A 17,002-nucleotide genomic window follows, 5' to 3' on the forward strand; every position below is an offset into this window, starting at 1 on the left:
TCTCCAAAAACGGTTAATTCACATGGAGCCCATGATTTGGTCATCTTCTTAATAGAAATAAGACAATGGGCAATAATGCGATGGTGCACAGTGGGTTTTATGATTGTGTGACTTGGGCATTGAGTTATGGGATTGAATAATTAAATTGGAATAGATAAGTACATTGAAAATCAGAATAATTAGCATGGTGGAGTCTAACTGCTAGTTGACTTGCACTTTGGTTGGGACTATGATTGGGCTTTTCCCATTACTACTAGAGAGTTTCACAAAAGTTGAGAGAGAGAGAGAGAGAGAGAGTTAACTTTGAGAGCATTTTGTATCTATGAGTTCAGATATTTTTTTGCAGAGGAAAGGGGCAATTGCTCCCCTAGTGCCCTCTTCACTCTACCATTGTTTGTAATAACTGATTATATTTTTTTAAAAGTTGTACAGAACAGTAAGTGTACCTTAACAACTAGTTGATATAATTTGAACAATATTCTTTCAATAATCTACATGTGTAACACGTGTTGGATAAAGTGTAAATAAAAAATAAGGTATAAATTATGTCTAATATCATTCAAAAATAATGTGATTGAGTATAATATATTTGATAAATGACCTTAACAATTAGCCTAGAATTTAAGCAAACCAAAACAATTAAAATGGGGTACGCTAATATGGTTTTGGCATAAATTATAGGTATTTACATCCATTTTACGGTTTGTGATTAATTTTGTTTGGTTCATGTGGACCCCTTGCAAGGAGAAGCTTTCCTAGTATTATCCTTTCTATGCCCATGGGTTTCATACTTGAGACCTTATAGTTAAGGGATTCAAGCCCCTTCCAGTGGCACCAGCATCTGTTGGTAATATAGTTAAGTCTTTTTAAATAACTTTTCATGGAAAAATAGATTAGAAGGGTCCAAACGTTAATCCTTCCAAACTTAAATTCCTTAAACTGTTATTCTCCAAAGTTAAAGGGGTTCAAGTGAAATTTAATCTCTCTCAAGCATAAAGGTACATTTTCCCCCTTAGTATTCGCGGGTCCGAAAGGCAAAACGGTTTTTTCTCTTGCTTTGATTTTCATTCTCTCTCTTCCTTGCCTTTTTTCCTTCCTTGCAAGAACTGCACCACAAAAGAACCAACAAAAGGAATAAGAGTTCTTTGATCATTGCCCCAATGAGTTTCTGATTTGAGAAGGTTCGTTATTTTCTTTAATGTGTTCAAAGGATCATTGGATTTTGACAACATTGAACTGGGATTCTTGCACCATGCAAAAAATATTTCATAAAAGACTTGTACAATTTCTTGTTTTATTTTGGTGATAACTGTGTAAAGATTGGAATCAATCTTTTTTTTTTTTTTTTTGCTTTGTAGATTTTTCTTTCGTTTATTATGAATATGAAATCTTGCATGCATTTTAAAACCATATGTAGCGCCCTTTCATTGTAATCTTATGATTGCTTATGATGTGATTATAAATCGTTGATATTTCAAAATGTTTATGTGCTGTTGAAAGCATTTTTTAAGTTTGTCCCAGTGCAATTAGCAGACAAGTTCTTATATAGTTTTTATTTTTTAATTGTTTTTGGATTCTTAGCTTTTATTCTACTGATAAGGGGGTTGATTTCTGGAATATAGGAGAAAAAAATGTCTGGTTATGTGGGAGTTTTTGTGTCTGATCCATGGCTTCAGAGCCAATTCACTCAAGTTGAACTCCGTGGGCTCCAATCAAAAGTACGTCATTTTATCTTCTGTGTTATGAAGTTTTCTTGACTATTATGATATTTTGGTTATGTCTTCTTATTATAGATGGAATTTTTAGGATTTAGGATCTATATACATATTAATTCAAGATTCTTTGTAGTTTCTTTCCGCGATGAATAAATCTGGCAAGGTCAAACTGGGAGATTTGCCACCTGTAATGTCCAAAATGAATCCTTTTAGTGAAATGTTAACAGAAGATGAGGTCAAATTCATCTTGTCCGAATCATCTGCTGACTTGAGTGAAGAAATTGAGTTTGAATCATTCCTTCGGGTAAGTATTTACCTTCCAATTTTGGTCTATGTGTGAATTTCTGTGCTCTTTTAGTCTCATTTTTTTTCCTCTTAATCAGAGTCAATTGTACAAGTTCTCTGTTGCATCCGTTTTCTCTTCATCTGAGTGACATCTAATGATAGTTATATGAAGTCCAATAATGAAACTCAAACATTACTTATCAATGGTAAGTGAAGTACTGAGATGTATCTCTCAGTACGTGCTACTTTTGGTGTAGCTAAAATTAAGATTTTTTGTGTGGTGGAAACCTTTGAATTACTACATGTTTTGAAGCTTAAGGTGTTGCAGACGTGGTATGGCTTTTACATAATAATTATAGAAGAAACAAGATATCAATTTCTATTATCATGTCAAGGCATTCTTGAACCTACAAGCAAGAGCTACAGCAAAACTCGGCGATTCAAAACCAACTTCATCATTTGTGAAAACTGCTACTACAACACTTCGTCACACCATTAGTGAATCAGAGAAGGCCTCTTATGTTGCCCATATAAACAGCTTTCTTGGGAATGATCCATTCTTGAAAGAGTTCCTTCCAATTGATCCATCTACAAATGCACTCTTTGATCTTGCGAAGGATGGTGTTCTACTATGGTACTCTATCTCAAACAACCTTACGATGTGTGTTACAATGATATTTTTATCTCCTTTCTTGGTTTCATCGTTCATTTCACCATTTGGTGCAGTAAGCTGATTAATGTGGCTGTCCCTGGTACCATAGATGAGCGAGCTATTAACACAAAGAAAGTCCTAAATCCATGGGAGAGAAATGAAAACCACACACTATGTCTCAACTCTGCCAAGGCAATTGGGTGCACTGTGGTCAATATTGGCACGCAGGATCTAGTCGAAGCAAGAGTAATTCAACCTATAAAAAGCACACATTTTTTCATTTTGTAGTTTGCTTTATCTGCATTAAAATTTGTGATATTTACTTAGATATGTTTGGTATGCAGCCCCACCTGGTTGTTGGTTTGATTTCTCAAATAATTAAGGTATGTTAAAGTTTTCAGGGCTGTTGTTAACAGTATTATAGGATCGAATGTGTGATCATTGAAATTCTTAATGTTTGTCGATTTACATGTTGAGCTGACAACAGATACAACTTTTAGCTGATCTGAACCTGAAGAAAACTCCCCAACTTGTTGAATTGGTGGAAGACAGTAAGGTTACAATTATTAATTCATTTCTGTTTGCTTGGTATATTTTTACATATATAACACATTTAATTCTATGCACGTTTTGAAATTACAACAAGATAAATAAGAACTCTAAATATTGCAGGATGTGGAAGAACTCATGGGCTTACCACCAGAGAAGCTTTTACTCAAATGGATGAATTTTCATCTGAAAAAATCAGGGTATAAAAAGCAAGTTACAAATTTTTCATCTGATCTAAAGGTAATGAAAGCTCTACACATGTTAATGATTTGTCAATGTATGAATTTTCTAGCTGCACTGAGGATTTTAATTTGTATGATTTTCATGCCACTATTGCCCCCGAGCAAAATCGTATTTGTTCTTTTTGAGAGTCTGGTCCAAGTCCCTGTATTCTAACAACCTCAAAGTTGGGGCAATGGCATGTTCTTCTGTTAATGGTTACCTTATGCAACTCTTATTCTAGTAGTAGTTCTACTAGTAAAGAAAGAAGAAATGATTTATGTTAAAAATACAACTTCTGTTCATGGTGTAAAATTTTAGGACAATCTCAATGCATGTTAATGTGTAGTTTTTTTAAAAAAATGTGTGCAATGTTCTATTTAACTGCAGTAAATCTATATGCAAGTTTAGTTTTACAAAGAGGAATCCTTGTACTTCTACATGGATTCCAAGTTTTAAAGTCAGCTTCTTGTTCTTGTCCCAATCTAGTGCTTTACTTAATTACTTCAAACTTTTTATCCTTGTTTAATAGATGTCAATGTCATTTTCATGCTGCCATAAACTTATTATTTGAATCTAAATGCTGTAGGAAAATGATGAAGAGCTCCCAATTTTTATTAGCAAATCTCTAAGGATCTGAAAGAGTGTTTAAGCTACTATAGATTAGAAAGTAGATTTCATTTAGTAGCTGAACTCGTTAAGGTTGAACATCTCATTGTGCAATAGTGGTTGATCATTGATTTTTTAGTGTTGTGAATGTTAAGCCATATCTCACTTGACTCAAGAAAGAGGGAATGATCAGTTTACTTTAAATGAATTCTGTTGGGCTTGGGTTTTATCCCACCAACCTTTATTTTGTTGGGCTTGGGTTTTATCCCATCAACCGTTATTTTGTGCGGTTGGTGGGATTAAACCCAAACCCAACAAATTCCTCTGAAGAAGTCTATTAGGAACTTCCTTTAAAGCATTGATGGTTAGGTTTTTTATTCTGAATATGTAAACAAAAATTTTTTGGTATAGTGTCTTGAGTAGTTTAAGCTGACAATGTAGAAGCAAGTTTGAAAGAAACATGATAAGAAGAGAGAGAAAGATGCTGGTTAGATAAAATATAGCAATATAACCAGCATAACAAACAAGCTAAACAGATCAGATATTGCCAAGAAAAACTCAGATATCACTTTTACACTGTATTGTTGTAAATAAGTCATGGTAGCTAAACAATGTATACAATTGCTGCATAGAACTATTAAGAAAGCTTCAATAAATAGGAAGACTACTTAATAAAAACCAGATTCTTAACAAAAATTATATGTTTTAGAGTTTAAAGTGTGGAAAACAAAGGTAAAGTGAAATGCGACCAACTCTAAGCGATCTCATATGCATATTTAAACTATATCTTATGCAGTAATGATTATAACAGTTAAGATAATGGCAGTAACAATGACATCCTGTCATGCTACAGATTTGTTTAAGACTAACATTTTCTTCTACTTTTCTAAGCTTAGTACTTTCTCTGCCTTTTTGGTCAAGTTTTAGATAGCTGCACAAGAAAAAACAAGTTCGGTTATTGGTCCCGATACTCTGTTAGATGACTTGCAAGAAGAATAACTTAAGACTAGAAGAGATCTACTGAGCTTGATATGTGGTTTCTACTTGAGGTCTTTCTGTATGATTAAATTTCTTGGGTATACAATTCTGCAAGGTCTAAGCATTTATCTCTAACATGTTGAATCTTTTCACTATACTGCAAAACTTATTAAGTGGGTTATTGATCAATGGCTCTCTAAGCCTTTGACGTATTAGTAATGGCTTGCTCATTTACAGGATGGGGAGGCCTATGCTCACTTGCTTAATGCTCTGGCACCAGAACATGGTACCACTACCACATTAGATGCAAAAGATCCTACTGAAAGAGCAAATTTGATTATTGAGCAAGCAGACAAATTGGATTGCAAGAGATATGTTACTCCCAAAGATATTGTTGAGGGCTCTACAAACCTGAATCTGGCATTTGTTGCACAAATATTTCAACACAGGTAAAGTACGGTGTTCGAAATATTTCTGCTGCTTTTCTAGTATGATAAAGCTCCAGACTTATCTTGATATGGAACATGTTTTCACCGTGTCTTGGACATCAGTTGGAAACTCTTATTCCATGACATAGTCTTGTCTTGATATGGAATATGTTTTTATGTTTATTCAGCTGGTCTACTATCCATATATAAGCGTTAAATGCCTCCATGGCACAACACATATTTGGCTGCATGCTTCTTCTTGAAATCAAAGCAACGACAAATGAAGAATATAATGAATTAGTTATAACTCATGTATAAGAAAGATTTGATTACGAAAGTGTTTGTTGCAACTATGTTTCGGTATGCCTCAGCTTAGATGAAAACATACTTATGTTTCAGTTTCCCTGTGCTATATCTTTTTTTGGTCAAAGCATGTCGCTTCATGATTGACTTTGTAAAGGAAGTTTTCTAATGCATCTGTTTGTTTCATGTCAACTTTTTTTTATTTTACTTTGTCACTTTTGATTGGTGATATTGAACAGTGAAAAGGATTTACGATTTATTCCTTGTTTTTGTTAATCTTTCACTACTTTTTATTGTAGGATTTCTCTTGCTCTTTTTTTTGGATCTATTTTTAAAGTTAAATCTATGAATGCTTGGATTTTTGCATGGTTCAACCGTCCAGGAAACTGATTCCAACTTCTCCTTATAAGATTCTTATTTTGCGTTTTCACACCCTTGGATGCTAATTCGGATTTCATGCTGTAAACTTTAATCTAAATTTACCTGAAGAATCTTTTTCCAATGCCTGAAATGCATGGTAAAAATTTTCACAATTTTCCTCTTGTCTTTCCTCTGGCTCCCATCTCCTGTACCCACCCCGACGTCTATCCAGCAGAGGTGAAACTGAGAATTTGATTAGTCTTAAAGAACATTATATAAGAAATTTGTATGCTCTATTACAGGAATGGCTTATCAATGGACAGCAAAAAACTTCCCTTTGCTGAGATGATGACAGACGATACTCAAACTTCTCGAGAAGAAAGATGCTTTCGATTGTGGATTAACAGCCTTGGAATTGATACATATGTTAATAATGTTTTTGAGGATGTCAGAACAGGGTGAGGCGAATGCTTCTTTACTGAAGTATGATGGCTTCCTTGATGTTTTCTTGATTGTCAACGCTCTTGAATGCAGATGGGTTATTTTAGAAGTTCTTGACAAAGTTTCCCCTGGATCAGTCAATTGGAAGCAAGCGACCAAACCTCCGATTAAGATGCCCTTCAGAAAGGTTGAAAACTGCAATCAAGTTATACGCATTGGAAAAGATTTAAACTTCTCACTTGTGAATGTAGCTGGAAATGACATTGTACAGGGAAACAAGAAGCTTATATTAGGTAATCCTTTTCTCTTTTTCCTTTCTTTTTTTTCATTTCTTGACTGCAAGACTTTTTGTAAGGTTTGTTTGCTTCATTTAAGAGAAATTCTGTGTGATGATGTATATGACATCATTGAAATCTTATCATTTCAGCCGGCAATTAAGCCACACTTAATATAATTCTATACCTTATGAAATGAAGGCATATTAAAAATTTTGTGATCTAAACATCCTTCTTTCCGATTAATGTGAGTGAACTGGTCCAAATTTGGCAACGTAAACAATAAGCAGTTAATGTATCACTATCACTTGATGCATAACCTGTGTTTTTATTAGAAAATTTAGTGTATGAAAACTTAGTAAATTGATAGTGGCTACAATGCAGTCCAACTCTCCTGGGCTATGTACAGCAGGTGACTAATTCCTGTTTTATATGGAAAAGGTCAAATTTTTAATTACATTAATCTTCAGTTGCATAATAAAAAAAGAGAGAATGATTTTGGCAACTTAACGTGACAAAAAAGTGTTACAACAAAACCTCCTCTTCTTTATGCGGTAGTAATCTTAGTTTATGCTTGTCAAGAACTGTGTGAATCTAGTTTTTTGGGAGTCATGCAGGGCATGGCTCTATGTCACTAAGTTAATCAGTCTGTGAGCCTTGGTGAAGTACTGAAGCTGCTAAAATATGGAGTAAATGAGGAAGTCAACAAATAATAAACAAAAGGACTTCTTTCAGTTGCTAGAAAAAATTACCAGATCCGGCCTTTCTCAGACAGTATTGTCACAGGAGATTTATGTTGAGTGTTAGTTAAGTCAAAGAACTTAATTCACCCAACTAAATCAGGCTAGTACACATCTATTGGTTCAGAGAATGTGAAAGGAACCCTTTGCTGTGGAATCTGTGGACATTGTGCAGTTACATAGACTGGATTTCTCTTTGCTTTTTATATTGTGTATTAATCTCAACCAAGTGAACACGGAAGTGAACATGGAATGATATGAGCAAACATTTGGCTGAGTTCCTGTAACAAACATAATGACTGAAAGTGATTCTCACCCATGATTGTGGGATCAGGTTCTGGTCAAATGAACTTGGGTTCTAATGAACTTGGGTTCTTCATGATTTACCTATATAGGATGTATGAAAAATAGGTCAGAACGCAAGATTTGCCTCATTTAAATAAATAAAATATATGATTTTTAGTATTGTGGTTATATTGATGATATTAAGCATGTAAACTAAATACATCCTAACGAGAGAAGCTAATAAAAGTGAGTTGAATTCCTCTAGATTGCTTTGCCGAATGTAGTCCCACCACTGTAAATACAAACTTATGATATTTTAGAAATTGTATATATCTAGCACAAAGTTCAAAAAATTTTCCTGGATCAATGGTGAGTTTTAGAATCAGGAGCTAAAGTTATTAACAAAAATAATTTTAGTGCTAGAGAGAGTTAGCTTTACATTGTTTAACAAAAAAAATTGTCTAGGTAACGCTGTTAGAAATAAATTTTGGGTTATACTCTTTAAATGAATTGTAAATGAAAAATTTGTAGGTCTTCAAGTTGTTGGCTTAATGGCATGCTAGATTTTAACCTATATGACTTAGACAATATTAACTGTCTAAAACAATTTGTCAATAAAGAACAGAGTAGAAATTCGTATATGCTCAATGGTTACAAACTATTATGGAATTTATGCAATGCAATAAAAGAGCTAGTCTTTACCTACAGGTCTCTGTTAGGTTGGAAAAGACCGAATGTTAATTGTGTCCGAACTTTGGATTTAATCTTTCTCTGAAACTCTGCATTTTGGAGAGCATGGGGTCCGAAATTTGATTTTAAGACTGAAAGTACAGCAAATCCTATATTTCAACTAGTTGCATAGGTACATTGCGGATAACGAACTGAAACTAGTATCATGACCCTTAGGCTTCCAATCTTGCTTCATTTGGTTGAAATTTTCTCTAAACCCTTCTGACATTAGTATGACATTAGTACCAGAGATATGTTATTAATAGTAAACCACATTGTTGGAGATCTTTTAAGGGATACTATTGAATAATTAACTTTTCAATGTATAACCAATAAGTAGTCAACACATGACAATTTCTTGTGTATAGATAGTATTGCCACATTCTGATATGTGAACATCATTAGCTTTTAAACACCAATAATTCGTTGATATCCCCCTTTTGTTGGTTTTCTTTGCATCAAGTAAAGTTGAAAGGTGAATTTACTAGGTGATTATAATGTTACTTCAACCAAATAATCAAGCAATTAGATTGCTAAATTACTACGAATGGAGGTAAAAGACTAACTAAAGCAACATTAATAAAGTCAAATATGTAATAACACGCATGACAACTGGTATATTCATCAAAAGAATTGCTTTTCTAAATGAACCAGCTATCATTCTCAAATCTACTAAACATTGTAATTGTTAGTAAGAGAATCAATAGATTGTGAAGTAATACAGAACTTAAACAAATCAGTTTATTCTATTTTTTCTGGGCTTGACATGCAACCCCTTGATGTTGGAAATATGACTATTGTGAATACAACCTTTTTTAACCGCACAATGGCATGAATTTAGACAATTGATATTAAGTTTTTGCTATACCATCTTACTGACATGAGAAAGGGTGAGCTTGTACTCATCCGCGCATCAAGTTATAAGTTTGATACATTATGTGTAAAGCCATGAACGTGGGTGTACAAAAACAAGCACAATAGCTTAAAAATTTGTAGGGTCAAGATTATTTAAAAGCTTTCAGCATATCTTTGAATGTTGAATGTTTTGCTCCAGGTTTTGGTTTCGTGATTCTGTAAGATAAAGCAACAACTTGAGTTTAGTAATTTCTGCAACTTGAATTGAAGATAAAGTTGCATGCATCAGTTTTAAAGCAGACTATATCCGAAAGTAGGAACAGAAGGATTTCTTGAAACCATCAATTGTTTTTATTCATTTTTTAGAGGGTTCTTGTAGGTAACACAATTAGAATTTTTCAGTTACCAATTCTTTTAGTTGTTCACCTTTGCTTCATTAGCTTTCATTTATCTTTGTGTTATTCTATCTCAATGAGTTTGAAGTATCATCTTAATTATGTTGGGAAAGTAAAACCAATTCTTTTATTCTTTTTTCCTTCCAATACCACTCTTCTTTTGCCTATGCAGCATTTCTTTGGCAATTGATGAGATTTAGTATGCTCCAACTGTTGAGAAACTTGCGCTCGCACTCCCAAGGGAAGGAGATAACAGATGCTGACATTTTAAATTGGGCAAACAACAAAGTAAAGATGGCACGTAGGAAATCCAAAATGGAGAGTTTCAAGGTAATCAGCAATATTGTTGACCCTGTATTTTGTGATATTGAGTGACCCGAGTTAAAACAAATGTTACGCGGTTTTTTATGCTATTGCTAGGATAAAAGCCTCTCAAATGGGAAGTTTTTCCTGGAACTTCTTAGTGTTGTGGAGCCAAGAGTTGTCAATTGGAGCCTTGTCACGAAGGGGGAAACGGGTACTGATCCTCAAAGCATTTATTATCTTATTTTTATGAGTATATGGTCTACTACATCTAAAGTTTTTTTTTTGGCTGAAAGCATAGGAGGTAAATTGTACATAGTTTGTGTGTTTCTACTTCTTGTAGGGTATAACTAGAAGAAAATAACTTGACTAAAATTTCCTTTTTATCCTTGTGCTAAACCATGATAATTATTTTGGCAAGTGCAGAAGAAGACAAGAAACTAAATGCAACATATATAATAAGCGTTGCTCGTAAGATTGGCTGTTCCATCTTCTTATTGCCCGAGGATATTATGGAGGTAAGATTGCAACTACCATGCTGCTATTCTTATGCATGTTTAGAAGCTTATTTGAATAGTCTCTGCTTTGCTGTGTTACAGCACCATCTTTTTTGTTTTCACTAAAGGCAGATTCTCGATTAAGTCAACGCCTGAGCTACATGGAGCTCTTCATTGAGTTTTTTAAATTATTATCTGGGAAAAGATTCCTTCATGATGATGTACTGCTTTGCATCACTAAGGGAAAGGGTTTATACTCCAGCTTCTGTTCTTGACAGAACAAATGTAACTACCATAACAGCATGAAATTATTTTCCACTTGTATGTCACTTTTGACAACTGCATTGGAGCTGTATGAAGCCCAAAAGGAAAAAAAATTATATATTATGATGAACTTATTTCACTGCGTTTCTGATAGGTTATATCTTGATTTTTATGTTTCTAGTTTTTGTTCAATGTTTTCCCTCTTTTTGCAGGTGAATCAGAAAATGATTCTAATTCTTACAGCAAGCATCATGTACTGGAGCCTGCAGAAGAAGTCTGGAGAGTCTGAGTCAACACCTACTGAAGACAGCGGCAAACCTGAGGGATCCATAGCTGATTCAGCAGATGGTGAGAGTCAGTCTGCGCCAAGCCCTTCGACTCTCTCCCAACAAACAATGGATATTGAAAATGAGGAAGCTTCATTTTAGGGTGAAAAAAATACAATTAGAAATGAAGATGAAACAAAGATACCATAGAGAAGTTCCTGTTTGGACCTCAGTTTTGCTTTCAAGAGGATAAGTAGATCATTCGAAGGTAGTTGACATCATTGCTTTTGCCGTCCCTTTAACTGCGGTGGAGATGTCCATTTTTACTTTGGCTAATTGTTGACAGTATTCGTTTTAGAAGAAGGCGGCTATTGTAAATTTGATGTAAGTAGACTTCATGATTCTGAAGTATAAGAGAACACACAAGAACAAAATTGTTGATTAAGTTCTGTTACGTTTCACAGGTAGTTCTTGGTTAAAGTAGTTTGAATCGCCTGGGTGATACGTTTTTGGTAATTGTCATAGGACCAACTAGGGCCTGAATAGCTAAATATTAGAGCCATTTTATGTTTGTCCTAAAACATGAACTTGTGCATTATGTAGGTATGTTCGCATGAACTAAGACTTCACCGGTTGCATTCGAGCTAATATCGGTTGACGTCCTAAATATTTCATAAATACATATTAATAATATATAAACAAAATAATATATAAAAATTTCTCTCAAATTGGTGGTTTACAATTTACAAATATATATAAATTTTCCTTAAATCGATGGTTTACAACTCTATATACTTATTAGAGGAGATTAGATTTAGTCCAAAAAGACTACTTAAATAATATTAAAAAAATTATAGGTAGAAATATAACTTGAAAAATGTATTCGGTTACTTTTGCACTTTGTTAAAACAATGAGGGGTTAAAATAAAATTACTAAATATTGTAGGGCATCCAAAACTGAAAAAAAAAAAAAAAAAGAGTGACAAAATTGAAAAGTCAAAATGAAATGACGAACTCACTCGTTGGAACTTGGAAGCATGTGGTCCACCATTGGCTTAGCCTAGTCAATGAAAGAGTTTTTAAAAAAAAAGTCAAGAAGTAAAAAAACTGCAAAAACCAGATTCTAACTTATATCCGGTTTCTTTTTTTATTTCCGGTCAAATCCCATTTTTGACAGACAATTTTTAAAGAGGTTCGGATCGAATGCCTGAACAATTCTCAATCCAACGGTCGAACTGGCCAGTCATCTATATTTGTTATACGAGACTTTCTACCGCATCCTAGAAAGCTCATCTACTTTGCTCTTCCTTCACTTGACGTGCACGGACCAATTCGCAGAGCTGTCTAGGATACAAAGAAAGTTTTATATGACAAGTGTAGATTCTTTGCATTTGCATGTTTTCTATGATAATTGTATCTAAGTTTTGCTGTTCAAAAATGTGTTCTCAACCGGTTATAGAAGAGCCAGTTTGACTGTGACGCCCGAAGGAAAAAGAAAAGGGAAAATTTTTCTTATTTATTTTATTTTTCGCGTGCATTTCTCTTACTTTATTTTATTATCAAAATTTTTCAGAGATTTTTATAAATGAATATAGTTTTCCAACCATTTTTCCAGTATAAGTTAGTTCGGGTCATTTTGAAGCGTATTATAGATGTGGGGCCCACTAGTACGTTAAGTGCGATAAATTTTTGCCGATTAATTGAAGTTTTGTATCAAGAAATATTATTTTATAAGGTGCTAGGAAATAATTAGAGGTTACCTAGAGGGATTAACTATTGGAAGACAACAAGATGAGGATTAACCCTTGGATGCCATTTGTCCTTGAAACATTGGACCTTGACTTTGACTTAGACTTGTCTTAACCTTTACTAAACCAAATTTTGACCCAATTTCTTCCATTTTCATTGTCTTGGCCGAAATTTATGGAGAGGAAAGATCAAGAGAGAGTTTCTTCAACTTCAACTTCAATTCTTGCTCAAATCTTGAGTTTCAACCGTTGAATTATCAAATTACTCCATCAAAGTTGTTTATTAAGGAGGATTAAAACTTCTAGTGGAGGGATTTATGAAAGGAAAATCCTAAGTTATCATCTTTCTTGAGGTGTTAAGGTACTTTGCTTACAAACTTTCTCTTTGTTCTTGCTAATGTCAAATTAGTGGCTTTAGTGGCTAAATATGTTGATTTGTGGTAAGTTTTATGGTTGAAAGTGGAGTTTTGATGGATTTTTTATTTATTAGTGATTTTTCGGTTTTTATATCATAATTATTGTTTAGTCATGGATTGATGGGCTGTTATAATGTAAAATGGAGGGCCTGTTTGGAAGCTAGTTTTTTGCCTAAGTTTTTTACCTACTAGTTTTTTAACAACTTTTGCTACAGGAACCCCAAAAAACTTCTCAAAGTTTTTTATCTACACACTTAAAATATCAAAAACACAAAAAAAAAAAAAAAAATCCCTTCTCCTTCTTTCTTCTTCCTCCCCACCGAACCCACCACCTGCATTTGAGCAACCTCTCAACAGCCTCCCCATAAACTCCATCGCCTCTGAACGCCCCCATCGCCAATCCCACATCCCCGCTTTGCTCCTCCGTCTCACTCCCTCCTTCGCGACCACCACATCCACTAGCATTTATGGGCCTCACAACAACCAACGTCGCCCCTTCCAATTTCACCCCATTTGATAGCTCCATCCGCGCCTCGTGCTTTATCCTCATCCTAACTGCAGGCACAGTCGTCCGGGGGGAGAGGAGTGGCGGGGGCAGAGGGGGAAGGGGCTGAGGGGGTGGCGAGGGAGAAGAGTTGCAGGGCAGAGGGGGAAGGGGCTGAGGGGGTGGCGGGAGAGGAGTGGCGGGGCAGAGGGGGAAGGGGCTGAGGGAGTGGCGGGAGAGAGGGGAGGAAAGGGATGGTGGGCATATGGAGGTGGCGGGGGAGGGAGTAGGAGGGGTGGCGGCCCAAGAGAGTGGCGGGCAGAGGGGGGAGGAACGGGGAAGGGAGTGGGAGGGGGTGGTGGAGGAGAGGGGAGGAAAGGGGTGGCGGGGGAGGGAGAGGGAGGGGGGGAGAGGAGAAAAGAAAAAAAAAAGAAAAAGAGAGGTGGTGCTAGCAGAGGAGCGGAGGTGGGAGGCAGAGGTAACGGGTAAGGGGAAGAAGAAGAAGAAGAAGAAAAATGAAAGAAAGAAAAAGAAAAAGAAAGAGAAAGAGAAAAAGAAAGAAAAAGAAAAGGAACAAAAAATTCACCCTACCAAAACTTCTACAAAATTTTTCACATTACAAAAACTTTTATAAAAAAATTTTTTACCTTATAAAAACTTCTACAAAAATTTTTTAAAAACTTCTACAGTGCACTACAGTAAAGTTTTAGACAAACTCCCAAAAAACTCAGGTTCCAAACAGGCCCGGAGATTAGTATATGTTGGATATGATTGGTTGCGAAAAATTTCAGAGTTTATGCGGAATTTCCAGTTTAGGGTTTCATCCTACCCTGTTCTGCCTGAACCTGTTAGGCCATGATTGAGGCCGAATCAGCCTTTGCCCAAAACATGAAAGTTGTTGGTAATTGAGTTAGCTAGCTACCTGTAAAATTTCAGCTCAATCGGAGTACTGTATCATGTGAAATGACCGAAATACCCTTGACTGCCCATGAGCCCTGTTTCACACCTAGATTTCTGTTTTTGTGGAGTTTTCCATTTTTGACTCTGAAAATGCATGATTTGACTTGGAGGTCTTCATAAGAAATGTAGGGTTATGTCTTGGCTTCGAAACGCCATAAGATTCGTTTCAATCCGATAAATGTAGCTTCAGTTATGGATATTGTGTCGAAAGGTGTATTTGATAGTCTATGATGTGTATGTGGTTGATTTGAGATGAATTGGTGTTGCTTGTAGGATGGAAAAGTAAGGAAATTAAGGGGATATGCTGTCCAATCTTTGAAAGCATTTGATTGCTTTGAATTTGAGTTGAAGGGCTTAGACTTGAGCAAGGCAACGACATATGATGGATGGTTCCTGAGCCGTGGTTGGCGAGTGACCCAAAACTGTTTACAGAGCTACTTATGAACTGTTTCTTGCATTATTTACTCGATTGCATATCATGTGTGTTTGTATGTGAGTTCATGACATGATTTGGCTTAAATGAGTTCTTGGGAAGTTTTGGGCTTAGAACCAACGTCTCCACCACTGTTTACTGCTCATTTGGAGCACCAAAGGGCTCCCTATTACTGTTTCACTGTTACTGGATCTATTTGAGCGTTGGACGTCTGAGTACCATAATCTCCCTGACTCACAAGAGCAATAAAAATACATTTGATTACTGAATCATGACCTCATTGAAATGAACTATTGAGAAACTGATTTGATTACTGATTTTACTGGTTACTCGCTGAGCTTCTAACTCACCCCAAAACGTTTTATTCCCCTCCACAGGGCTCGAGGTGAAGGAAGCATTTGTATTAAAGTTCTCCGTGTGAATGGTTGGAGGATCTACTGTACCGTTGGAGCTCTAGTTTTAATTTGCGTAATATTTGAGATGGTACTTGTACTTGTACTTATGTGAGAACTGAGAACCTTTGTCTTATTCGGAAAATTAGTATTTCTTGTATCTCTTGAGGTTTTAGTTTGTAGCGCAATTGAATTTGTGGAATATTTGATGTATATTTGAGATTTATATTGAAATTTAATTGAGGACCGTAGTGAACGACTGAGTCCCGACGAGAGCTGGGCAGGCGGTCCGCCGAACCCTTTGGTTCGCCTTAGGGGGAGGCGGGGCCGTCACAGGTGGTATCAGAGCTTAGGATTCCGATCTCTGTAGTGTATCCTAGGCTTCAAGTTTAGGATGCCGGACTGTGGGTCTGATGAAATATCAGTGATTTCTTGTATGAATGAAAATCAGACTAGTGGGATTAGGCTTGCTTGGAAATGCTTGTTTGACTTTGAAGGGATATCTTGACTTGATTAGTATGAGTTGGAATGTCGAGGACGACATTTTTTTTTTGGGGGAGTTTGTGACGCCCGAAGGAAAAAGAAAAGGGAAAATTTTCGTTATTTATTTTATTTTTCGCGTGCATTTCTCTTACTTTATTTTATTATCAAAATTTTCCAGAGATTTTTATAAATGAATATAGTTTTCCAACCATTTTTCCAGTATAAGTTAGTTCGGGTCATTTTGAAGCGTATTATGGATGTGGGGCCCACTAGTGCGTTAAGTGCGATAAATTTTTGCCGATTAATTGAAGTTTTGTATCAAGAAATATTATTTTACAAGGTGCTAGGAAATAATTAGAGGTTACCTAGAGGGATTAACTATTGGAAGACAACAAGATGAGGATTAACCCTTGGATGCCATTTGTCCTTGAAACATTGGACCTTGACTTTAACTTGGACTTGTCTTAACCATTACTAAACCAAATTTTGACCCAATTTCTTCCATTTTCATTGGCTTGCCTGAAATTTATGGAGAGGAAAGAACAAGAGAGAGTTTCTTCAACTTCAACTTCAATTCTTGCTCAAATCTTGAGTTTCAACCGTTGAATTATCAAATTACTCCATCAAAGTTGTTTATTAAGGAGGATTAAAGCTTCTAGTGGAGAGATTTGTGAAAGGAAAACCCTAAGTTATCATCTTTCTTGAGGTGTTAAGGTACTTTGCTTACAAACTTTCTCTTTGTTCTTGCTAATGTCAAATTAGTGGCTTTAGTGGCTAAATATGTTGATTTGTGGTAGGTTTTACGGTTGAAAGTGGAGTTTTGATGGATTTTTTATTTATTAGTGATTTTTCTATTTTTATATCATAATTATTGTTTAGTCATGGATTGATGGGCTGTTATAATGTAAAATGGAGATTAGTATATGTTGGATATGATT

At 35.4% G+C, this 17,002-nt stretch overlaps 1 protein-coding gene across 1 annotated transcript; it reads left to right on the plus strand.

Annotated features, from left to right (window-relative positions):
* Positions 1 to 1,039: 1,039 nt before the first annotated feature.
* On the plus strand, positions 1,040 to 11,572 carry LOC113687233 (fimbrin-5). The gene is made up of 15 exons (XM_027204895.2): positions 1,040 to 1,181; positions 1,623 to 1,718; positions 1,849 to 2,019; positions 2,396 to 2,634; positions 2,727 to 2,898; positions 2,997 to 3,035; positions 3,140 to 3,208; positions 3,325 to 3,441; positions 5,245 to 5,456; positions 6,401 to 6,556; positions 6,633 to 6,832; positions 9,991 to 10,148; positions 10,239 to 10,335; positions 10,548 to 10,639; positions 11,095 to 11,572. The coding sequence occupies exons 2-15, from the start codon at positions 1,632 to 1,634 to the stop codon at positions 11,308 to 11,310; spliced, it is 2,025 nt and encodes a 674-aa protein (XP_027060696.2). The 5' UTR covers positions 1,040 to 1,181; positions 1,623 to 1,631; the 3' UTR covers positions 11,311 to 11,572.
* Positions 11,573 to 17,002: the final 5,430 nt, after the last annotated feature.

This window comes from Coffea arabica, chromosome 5e (genome assembly GCF_036785885.1).
Source record: "Coffea arabica cultivar ET-39 chromosome 5e, Coffea Arabica ET-39 HiFi, whole genome shotgun sequence".
Taxonomy (NCBI): domain Eukaryota; kingdom Viridiplantae; phylum Streptophyta; class Magnoliopsida; order Gentianales; family Rubiaceae; genus Coffea; species Coffea arabica.